This window comes from Nothoprocta perdicaria, unplaced genomic scaffold (assembly GCF_003342845.1).
Source record: "Nothoprocta perdicaria isolate Ctin4 unplaced genomic scaffold, notPer1 scaffold_0, whole genome shotgun sequence".
NCBI classification, from domain to species: Eukaryota; Metazoa; Chordata; class Aves; order Tinamiformes; family Tinamidae; genus Nothoprocta; species Nothoprocta perdicaria.
This window is the reverse complement of record NW_020454092.1, coordinates 18,303,031-18,314,456: the sequence shown is the minus strand read 5'-3', so window position 1 is coordinate 18,314,456 and position 11,426 is coordinate 18,303,031. Positions and strand designations below refer to the sequence as shown.

Sequence of the window (11,426 nt, the reverse complement as noted above, 5' to 3'; positions counted from 1 at the left end):
CCGCTCCGCTCCGCTCCGGTCCCGCTCCGCTTCGGTCCCGCCGAGGTTCCCCGCCCCGCTCCGGTCTAGCCGAGGTTCCCGGCTCCCGTGCGGTGCCGTCGGGGCTCCCGGCTTGGATTCAGTCACTCCGAGGCTCCTCTGCTTCCCACTGCCCTCCCGCTGGAGCGTCCCTGCTCCTCCCGTGCTCCGGTCCCCCCAAAACAGCAAGCTCAGGGTCCACAGGAACCTGCGTCCTCCCGCTCTGTTCTCCCGATTCCCGAAGTGATGCCGTGCTCCGAGCGTGGCTCCTCTCAGGGCCTGCGGTGCCGGGACGGGAAGGTCCACACGCGTTCCCGTGCCAGTGACTTGGGTTTCTTTCCAGCTGGGGTCCAATGGATTTGGGCTGCTGGGCAGAGCGCTGCGTCTCTGAGCACAGACCCCGCTCACAGCGAGTGTGGGTGTCAGTGAGCGGAGCCGGGACCCGCCCGGGAGGGAGAGCCTCGAGCTGCAGAGGAGGGGGCTGTGCTGGAGCTGGGACCCTCCGCCCGGCTGTGGGTCACCCACTGGGTGACTCTGTCCCCGCCTTGCTCTGGGCTCTCTGCACCTTGCAGCAGTACTCGGTCTAGGTGGGTTTGAACCAAGCGGAGGCTGTTCTGATCTAAGGGTTGGGATGGTCTGTGAGCAACACCAGGGTTTCTACGTGCCTGCTCCTCGTACAGGGGACAGCAGCTGGGGTTAGCAGCTGCCATGCCCTTGGGCACTGTTGTTGGGTGTCCAAGCTCTGTGGCACTGTCCCCGAGACCCAGCTGCTCTTAGCTCTTGGGTTAAACCATTTCTGCACTGCAGTTGGACCCCAGGCTGCTGCTGCTGTGGACTTGAAATTCCCGAACCTTCTAGTTCAAAAGCAGCTGAGGACTTTTCTCCACAAGCTGCAGAGGCTGGTCTGAAGCCTTATCATGTAATCCAGATGTGCTTCATATGAGTTTGGTGACCACTGAGCCTAACTGAATGCTTGTGAGTACACAGCACATTTTCCCTGAAGACACCAGAACAGTTTACTAAAGGGGCCAGGGAAACTGAGGCACAGGGAGTGAGAGTTCTTGTAAAGCATGGTGAAACAAGGAGCTGGAAACCTGAGCCCAGTACATGGGGCTCTTCTGCCATGAAGACTTGTGGGTGCTTGTAAAACACCTTGTGACTCCCAGGCTATGGGTCCTGTGCAAGGGTCACTTCTCATAAATTGAAACTCGCCCATGTCACCTTGCTGACTCTGGATTTCTTAGTCACGGCAAGTGGGTCTTTTTAATCCAGGAGGATCCTTCAATGCAAATTAGAAGGTTCCCTAGGGTGGTCTCCATGTGCAAGGAGCAGGGGTCCCCAAGGCCAGAGCCCCAGCCTGGCATCAGGGGGTGGATGTAGCACAAGCCTGAGCGAAGAAATCCGGCTTGGAGAAGCTCTGGACAGGCTGTCATTACCTCAGCATGGCCAGGTGATCCCTAGACCACTTCTATCAGCCAGAAGTGCCCAGCTTTGCACATGAAGGTCATCCAAGGAAGGGCTTTGAACCCTAGGATCCAATCCATTGTAGCAATCCCAGGCTCTTCCAAATGTACTGTCCACGCTCCTTGGCAGGACAGAGTTTCACCCAAGGAGGTCAGGAGAGACCTTCAGGGTTCCTCCATCACAGACATGCACTTGAGCACTTGCATTAGCAGCACCTGACATCCGTGAGGAACACGGGTGCTGTGAATCACCAGCTCCCTATTAAAGGACAATGACACACGTTCTCTTGCTCATCACATGCCCGTACTTTATTTTTAACTGAAGTTTGATTGTTAAATGGATTCTGAGGCGCTTCAAGGTGGTGCTTGCACATGGACTGTGCCAGCATAAGGTAGGAGTCAAGTCGTCCAAAGTAACAAAGTGATTCTGGCCCTGTTGTCTCCAGCTTCATAACCAGTGAGGATCTTCCATTTTCTCCTGGGATCAAGACTACAGGGGGACAAAAAGCATGACAAATACTTTGCAACAGAGCAGAGGTCCTATGTGCTGCATTTGCCCATCATTGAGGGGGCAAACAGCATGAGGACCTCAAATCCCTACCTTCCTCCGGAGCCAGGGACATCTCGCTGCGCCGGGACCTCAGCTGGGATGTATTTGACCACTCAGTGCCCTGTGGAAGGGAATAGAGACTTTTATAATCATAAGAGATGTCAGTCTGTCATATCCTGGAGCTCAATTCCCAGACGCCAACATCAGGCTCCCCTTGCAGTCTCCAGTGCCTCCCTCCTGGGCCAGCTGGTTCCTTGTCCACATGGGGTTCAGTTTGACTCTCCTTCCAGACACATGCACATCACCGCTCCACAGCAACCCACAAACGGGGCAGGAAAGATAATTTCCCTTCGGCCTCATGTGGTGCAAGGGAAAGGGAAGCGGCGGAGCTCTGAGCTGCAGCAGTGGGCACCAGCACAGGGCAGTACCAGAGCTCTCCTCGGGCATAAGCACAAGCCACAAGCAGTTGCTGGATGCTGAAGGAAGGCAACTCTGAGAGCTGGGGAGAGCCAATTTTAGGGCTTAATTAAGAAAGAACATTTGCCCAAAATATGTAAAGCAACCCGTGCATGGTGAAACTGCGATGGAGATGACAAGACGATACAAAAGATAGTTCCAGCCCCTGCAAGAACAGGAACAAAGGAAGAACTGAGAAAGAAAAATTGTTCAGTAATTGCCACCCCCAGGCAGGTTTGCGGAGCCTGAACAGCTCTGCCACTCAAGCAGCAGCCAGTTCTCCCCTCCTTTTGGCAGCAAAAAGTGCTGCTTTTCGATCCCCCGCTCACCACATTCTGCTGCTGCAGCAAAACACCTGTAAAACAACATATTTTACCACCTAATTGGGCTAATTCAATTAGGATGATAAATACCTGTGTGTATGCATGTGTGTGTGTGCACACGTGGGCATTTTCTGCTGCATCCCTCCAACAGGACAAGGTGGTGGACGCCGGAGCACCGAGCCAGAGTGAATTTGGATGCACGAGGGCACCAGAGCAGCCCAGATGCACGTGGTTGTTCCCGCAGGCCACGTGTAACCCCTGTAACTACACACAGTTCCTTGGAGGGTCACTTCTGGAAAGACACACACCTGGAACATCGGGCACATCCAGGATTGTTCCAGGGACTTCCCTGCTCCCTGGGGGAACAGCACCAAGAGAAGGTGCTTGCATGGAGGCCAACCATTCACCAACACAACTACAGAGAGCACAGCCACAGCACCCGAGGAGGGCCAGCCCTCCAACCATCACACCCCCAGGGAAGACCACTCTCCTGCCCCCTGCTCCTTCCTGGAGTCCCCTGGGATCCTTAGATTCAATGTCCACCAGGGTCCTCTTGGCCAGCAGCCTCGGGAAGAGAAAGGCAGGGGACTAGGCCTGGCCTGAAAAGCGTAGCTGATGGTGCAGAGCCCCGCGTGGCAGAGGCCTCTCTGCTCCCTGTCCACCAGACTCTCAACTAAGGTGTCCGAGCCTCTTTTCCCCCTCTCCTGGGACACACAAAGAGGTCAAGCCAAGCAGGGTTGACCTCATACCTCAGATAGGAGTGATTCCGCCCTTGGCATAGGTCTCTCTCCATGGTTTGTCACTCCGACCATGTTGTCACACACCCAGTGGCTGCATGGAGAGGAAGGCTCCGATTCCCCAGGCACCATTCACCAAGATGGCATCTCCCTAGAGCCAACAAAAACCAGTCTCAAGAGGTCCTATGGGACATGTGTCAGCAGATGGAAGACACCCAAGCTGTTCGGATCACACAGAGAAGCTGTTCCTACAGGCCTGAGGGCACATCCTGTATTCCTTTGTACGGGACATCAAGACACCAGCCAAGGGTGGGCAGATGCAATCTGTCCAACTGATGCAACGTGCGGAGACCGGGATGTGCAGATGAGGAGCAGTTCCTGCACTCAGCGCCCATAAAGCAAGGGAGAAACCTCCTGCTGTTTATCTGTGCCTCGATTTGCGTCCTTGTAAAATGCCTAATTAGTTGGGTTTGTTGATATACTGATTCAGGCGCTCCTATTTAACCCAGCTAATAAATCTTAGCACTGAAATTATTTGTCCTACACCTTCAAGTGATGCAACTTTCCCCAGTGCCCCAGGCTTTTTGGGGTTGAATCTTCAACTATTCTTATATCCCCTCTGTATGGAAAATCTGAGGATTAGGGACTATTTTTTTTTCCTATGCATTTGGAAAAGCCTTGCATTAGACATGAAATGTGTCTAGACATAAAATTAGACATAAAAAATGTGTCTTTTTATGTCCCAATGACCATAAAAAGGTATTTCCTTATTGTGAGCATCTGCAGCTTAAACAGGAGTATCCTCCTGGTGAACACCCATTTTTTGGCCTATTTTGCACATACATATTTTACTTAATTCCAGTTACTTTTACTGTATTTGAACTACAGTAGAAGAGTAAGATCGGTTGGAACTACACCCAGCTCTGTCAGTTGTGTGAGATGAATTTCTGAAATGATCTACACAGGGGATAGATTACGGACCTTGCCACACTGAGTGTTTTAAAGCTTAAAAGAGCATAAACCCAAACAGAATGATGCACCAATAAGCCCAAATGCACCAAATAAGCACCAAAATCTGCAAGCCTGTGCCACACCGAGGAACAAAACTGAGCTGGAAAGCCCTGAAAAGGGAGACGTGACGGTACTCTCCATCCATAGAGACTTTTAGGATCAAGATCAGGATCAAGAACCATATAAAATTCCCTCTGTTTTCTTTATTACAGCATCACTAGGTTGACGTGCCGCCTTCTGCTGATGCTGTTGTGGAGACAAGGGGGCCTGTTTAAAGCTGTGGGTTTCCTGCAAGGAAAATTCCTCTTTGAAAAATGCAACTATAAGAGCTTCCTAGGAACAAGTCTTTCCAGCAAATCTGTAAAGGCTGAATATGCCAGGGACTCCCGAAGCATTTGATTTTTTCCCAAAAGGGTTGTGTATAACGCATCTGCTCAGTCCTTCAGTCCAGCAAAATCCTTCTTGAGCTCCCATGGATTCTTGCATTCAGGAGACCCAATTTCTGTACATTTAGAAGTAGGGTGGTTTTGCAACCCACCCTTTCATGATGCTTCATATGTGCTTCCTACAAGGCACATTACAGATAGGAATGTGAGTGTTAGCTGCCATTCAGCTCAGGCTGGAGGACACTGGTTTGCAGCTCTGCAGGCCCCTCGCTCAAGCCCTGAATGCAGCTATCACAGCTGGATATCCAGGAGCTGCCTTGGCTGCACACAACATGCCAAAACTTGGCTTCATTCTGTAATTGGAACACATGAACTCAAAGCTCCTGTTCATCTTCCATTCCAAATGCTAATATCCAAAAAAAAAGTAGCAAACACTTATAATGAAAGATAAAATGGTCTGCAGGGCAGCAGAGTTGCAGCAAACTCAGTGTTACACCCAGGATAAACATTCAGCTACCGTCACGTTCACGAACCTTGTGAAATCTTCAAGTCTCTGCAGGGCAGAGGGAATAGGCAGGGTTTTTTTTGTTTGTTTGTTTGATTGATTTCAGTACAGAAATGCAAAAGAGAAACTTAAAAGCAACCTAAGCTCTGATTTTCAGAAGGGGGCTCTTGTGGTTGCCAGAGCATATTAATTCCCCAGGAAGCCCTTGGAGCCCAACAAGCCATTCCCACTGCAGAGATGCCCTGCAGCCAGCTGCTTTCCCAGTTTTCCTTGCATTATCTTGGAATTAGGCTGCCTACAAGCACATTTTGACCTTGGTGGTCTGTGCTGAGGTTACTGGCGGGATTTCACGCTGCCACCAAGCCTTAAGAAAGTTCTGCTGTAGCCTTAAGGCCTGAGGAATTAAACAAGGTATGGTTGACCGGGAAGAGATGCCTTGTATTAGATCAAATAATATGTTCCCTGGGGAACATATTGGGAAAGCAAACATGCTTTCAGGCATGGAAGCCTGTCCTCAGGTCAGAGCTTTCGGGGCTGCATCCGGCAGTCAGAGAGTTACAGGAGGTAAGTCCTGCAGCAAAGATGCTCTGTTTCCTTCATGAGCTTGGATGCAGCTTCTTCTATTGACCTAATGAAAGCTGTTACTGTTCCCTGCACGCTCTATTTCTTAACTGGAAATTGCACATCTTTTTTACTAGCGTTCCCAAGTAACTGAAGACAGTTTCAAAACCATGCGAAAATGACAGAAGACATGTTGGGATATAAAGAACTGCAACTTCTTCATAATGGCATTAAATATATGAGAGCCAATCTGCCTGCAAATATAAACACGTTGCAAGTGAAGCCAAGGCTGCTGTCGTGGCTCTATCGATGATAAATTCGGCTCACAATCTGGCTAGCTCTGGGGCTCGAGGCTCCATGGAGTGCCCAATCCCAATATGTTCTCGGGATTTGCTCCTGAAAGAAATAGCAATAACTGCACTTAAGGAAGCACACGAGCAGATGGTGCCTCTCTCTTCCCTCGGCCATGTCAAAGAATGGATCCGATCGCAGGCAGGGACAAAGAGAAGGATGTGAAGGCAAGTAACAAGATGAAGGACAGAGGGTCATGTCATGCTGCAGATGGGAATGGCTCTTTCTGCCAAGCTCCTTTGAACTCAGGTCTGAAAATCTCCAGATCTTCCTACATGGCAAAGATCTGTATCCATTTTGGTCTAGAACTGGAAAACCCTTGGGTCTCTCCCCAGCCCTGAAGTGTCAGGCCTGCGGATGGCCCTTGCAGCTGAAAGGAAGGTCTTCTCTAACACCCTTTAGATACTCCCAAAGACGTTTTGGGGAGCTAAGGCACGTGTTAAAACGCCCCCGTGCCCCTATACATCAGCCCCAATGGTGGGGGAGGAGTGTCTTTACGGCAGGCAGCTGAGTGAACACCACACTCATTTCAAACACCGTTGAAGTAAAATGGAAATGAAAATGCTTATTCACAACATCTACAGTAGACAACGTAATTGCATATATGTCTTTATTAAAGGCACATGTGAAGAAACAGATGGAAAACAATCCCTAATTTGCTAATCCTGGGCTTGAGGAACGGTCTCTTCTCCCTTACCCAGATGACTTAGAGCCCTCCTTTGACAAGGTGGTAGGTCAGCATCTTGGACTCCATGAGGACCCTTAGGAGAGGAAGAACCTGCACAAAGTGACATCCTTGGGGCACCACCTGCTATCCCTGATGGAAATATAGCCTTCCTAGTTGGTGCTCCATCGGGAATAGCATGTGGTGCCTCTGGAATGCTACCTCGTACCAGTGCTTCCTCTGGGGATGGGCCTAAATATTTAACCTTTCTCCCTCAAATCTGCCCTGTCCTTTCCTAACTAAGAGATAGTCTGGCTCCTGATCTTGACTAAAAGAGTGTAGTCTCCACTGCCATTCATGGGAGTTGTAAATACTTCTATGCCAGAAAGCTGTCACCTCCTGTTGGCTGACCACTCCTAGCCTTGAGGATAAAGAGGGATCAGACTTTCTCCTCCCTTGGTGATTCACGGGCCTCTTTCAGCATGAGATATATCATACACCAGCCCTGCAACTCAACTTAGTCTCGACATGCACAGACAGCCCGACATAGTGAAAGCACAAAGTTTATTAGAGGCTTTTGGCTGATATTGGAGATAATGGTAAATAACCATGCTGGGCTGTCAGAGCTTGCTGCAATTCCCACTTTCCCTAAGCATTTTGTAGAAAAGGGGCCTGGCTGTGGAGGGAGAGGGCAGAAAGAGCCCGAAAATGGGGGTGTGATGATTGTGTGGGTGCCCAGTTCATGCACAAGGCTTGAGTCACATACCTGGATTTACCATGAGCTGCAAACAGGCCCCGTGTGTTCATCCATTCTCAGGTCTGTTTTGGGAGCCCCAAGATCTCTCTGCATCTGCAATGGAAAGGCCATTGCTCCCCACCGGCACAGCTTTGCTGACACCACATTTCTATCCTTGATAGAGGTAGGAAAGAAAGTGCTTTAGTTGTGTTGAAAGGTAGTGGAATTATTGTCTTGATTTACTAGATACTGCAATAATTCAGGTTGCCAAAGAGGGTTTTTTTCGCGAGACTCCTCCAGGTCTTGCATTAAAGGAGCCTCTGAACAACCAAATCCTGCTCACCTTGACCATGGATAGATCTTTGCCCCTCATTTTCAGGCACGAGGACTAGCCTGTTTATTCAATCCTCATTCTGAAACTGGTCTGAATCTCTGTGAAATTATATATATTAGAGAGCACACTCTCACAGGAAGGGGCACAAACACCTCTTCAAACCCTCCAGCTTCCTTCTAGTCATCTGGTACGCTCCTATCAGACACCATAATCACTTTTTTTGACCTGATTATATATTGTGTTTTCTAGTGAAAAAAAGGGAGCCATTTGTACCCTATTAGAATAATACTGAACCATTTAAAATATGTCTTCATTTATCTCTGATAAGACTAATACAATTCCTTATTATTGGAACAATGGCATATTTTTGTCACCCTTAATTATTAACTTATCCAATTGTGATTGCTTGGCTTAGGAAAGAAGACCATTTTTATATAACCAACATTTTAACTCTTTCAGCTGTTTGCCTCATTTTTAATTTTGATTACAGCATTTTACTTCTCTTTCGTAGTAAGAAAAAAAAAGTTCTAGATTTTGCCCTAAGTTGAATTACACTGATATTTTTGGAGCATAGCTTGGAATTTCACAAGTTTACATCATTTGGGGGTGCGTTCATCAACTTTTTGAAAAGTTGACGTTAATGAAACCAGGCAGGTGACTGTGTGACAGCACTGGATGTGAGGAGGATGGTGTGAGTAGGATGCTCAGACCAGCTAATTTTCCATTTAGACTCATGCACCTTGAAGGATCTAGTGTTGTTTGCCTGCCCTTCCTCACCTTCCTTGGGAATTCACCCCAATCCCAGCACGCTGCAGCCAGGTGTTAAGTGGGGAACGTGCTCTCCTTCCCGGCACAGCCCTGCTCCACCCGGGAAAGGCACGTGTCCCGTGACACGGAGCACTCCCAGCTCCAGCGTTACATCGGCAGCTTATGTGTCACCTCATCCACGTCCTACAGAATAGCCCATAGAATTCTACAGAATGCTGTTTTACCCCCTCCAGCACATTTTTCTTTCAAGCTGGTGGGACATGCTCTGTTTTCTTCAGTAGAGGGAGCTTCTCACGTATGGATCTGAACTCCACACCAGCTGAGCTCTCTGCAGTCACATCCCCTTCCCGAAAGCACCAGCATTGTGCAAAGGAAAAGTTCAGGAAACCCGAAGGCAGCCAATTAGGAAAAGTTATTCCATCATTAGGAAAAGTTCTTCTGGAGCCTTGGTAGACATGGGTTAATTTACTGGCTGAATTGCTTTCCAAAATGCCTGGCGAGTTTTTATAACTGCTGCTATTAAAATGCCAGTCATTTTGATGTCCTGGTGCCACTCAACTGCAGCTCTGTGGCAGCCAGTACCAGGGCTAAGGCAGCTGGTGTGAAAAAGGGCTTTCTAGCTCCTGTCAATGCCTTTCTTTGGTGCCACGGAACGTCTCTTGATGCTTGTCTTGTAGGCAGTCGCTTCCAGCCTATTTCTGTCCGCAGCGCAAACGCTCTGTACGTTAGTGCCACGTCCCTTTTAGCTGTCTCCTGAGATAAATAGCTGTGTCTTTTCATTCTTTTCCAGAAGCGTTTGCCTGGTTATTACCAAGTCCTGCTTCATACAGAAAGGGGCACCGTTTTGGTAGGGCAACGAGTGAGAAGCAAATGACCAAGAAACGACCGCGCAGGTTGGGTCAATGAGGAGCCCTGGCTCTGCTCCCTGCAAGCCACCCACAGCAGTGCTGGTGCGATGAACTCCATCAGAGAACTGATCTGGGTGGAAAAAGCCAAAAATATCGATTTAATTCTTAAATCAGAGCAGGTCTCTACCGTTTTAGCAAGCGGCAGCTCAAGCGGCAGCGCTGCGTGCGGTGCCCAGAACAGCAGGAGCGGGTGGGCGGGAGGGAAACAGGGAGGGAGGAGATGAGGGGAAGGGAACTGCTTTTTTTGAAAAGCAGTAGCAGCTCCAGCACTCAGGAAACGCTGTTTTAATTGGGGAGAGCTGGGATTTTAGTCCTACAGGAGATACCAAAGGAATCGTAGCTTTGCCGATCAAATTTATAGATGTTTTGCTCACATCCAAAATAACTAAAATCGTAGTTTTAACAATCTCTTTCTCCTCCCCTTTTTTACCCCTTCCCGATGTTTTCTGAATGTTTGATGCTCCACATCACTGTGTGCATGGTGATTTCCCTGTTAAGGGCTGTTCCAAAGCCCTGTTTCACACTGCACTCTTTGAGCTCACTTGCTCTTTTCCTGTTGCCCAGGGCCTTACGAAACCAAGAACAGAGCATGGAAATCATTGTAAGACACTTTTAATGGATCTTCATTTAAGAAGAAATCGGAATTTATATGGAAAGCGTCAATATTAGATAGGAACAGATGATGCGGCCCTGTGGTGGGCCCAGCACCCAACACCCTGCGGCTCCGCCACCCTGCCCTGTTCCCCACGGAGACACCGGCTGCGGTTTCAGCCCACACCAGGGGTTTTGGGGGGCCATGTCCTTCCTCCCGGGCCCGGCTGCTGCGGCGCTTTGGTCTGTGTGGGGGACAGCCCCTGTCTTGCCGGGGGTCCATCCCCCGCCCCCCAAACCCCAGTCCTAGGGCAGGGAAAGGTCCATCCCCTTCCGCAGCCCCCCAGCTCTGACAGAGGGGCTCCCTCCTCGCCCCAAAGCCCCGGTCCCGCTGCGGGATCCAGCCCCTGCCCCGACCCCCCGGCCATGACCGCGGGTCCCCACAGTCCACCCCCCCCCTCAGAGCTCCCCCCCACGGCGGGGGGCAGGTAGGCGGGGCCCCCCGGCGAGGCCATGCTGTGGAGCGCCGCCCCCTCCGCGCCCGCAGCCAATGGGCGGGCTCAGCGCCTGGTCCGATGTGAAGCGCGCGCCGCCATTGGCCGCCGGCCTCCCCTCGCCTCACGGCGGAGGGCGGCGCCGGCCAATGAGGCTGGGTGGCGGCGGGCGGGGGGCGGGCGCGCGGGCGGCGCGCGCGGGATGGCGAGGGCCCGGCGGGCGTGAGGGGAGCGGAGCGGAGTGCTGGGCAGCGCCGAGCCGAGCCGAGCCGAGCCGAGCCGAGCCGAGCCGAGCCGAGCCGAGCCGAGCCGAGCCGAGCCATGTCGGCCGTGTGGTCGCTGGGCGCGGGGCTGCTGCTGCTGCTGCTGTGGGTGCGGCACCGCGGGCTGGAGGCCGTGCTCGTGCACCACCGCTGGGTCTTCGTGTGCCTCTTCCTGCTGCCCCTCTCCATCCTCTTCGACGTCTACTACCAGCTGCGCGCCTGGGCCGTGTGGCGCCTGCACAGCGCCCCGCGGCAGCACGGCCAGCGCGTGCGGCACATCCAGGCGCAGGTGAGCGCCGGGCCCCGC

General features: G+C 51.2%; 1 protein-coding gene across 1 annotated transcript in view; it reads left to right on the top strand.

The window, feature by feature from the left end:
* The first annotated feature begins 11,120 nt into the window (after window positions 1–11,120).
* The window catches only part of DHCR24 (24-dehydrocholesterol reductase), a 9,641-nt gene continuing 9,335 nt past the window's right edge, over window positions 11,121–11,426 (top strand). Inside the window, exon 1 of the mRNA XM_026034593.1 lies at window positions 11,121–11,408. Within this exon, the coding sequence (XP_025890378.1) occupies window positions 11,178–11,408 (231 nt within the window). The 5' untranslated portion in view covers window positions 11,121–11,177. The remainder of the gene's footprint in view (window positions 11,409–11,426) is intronic.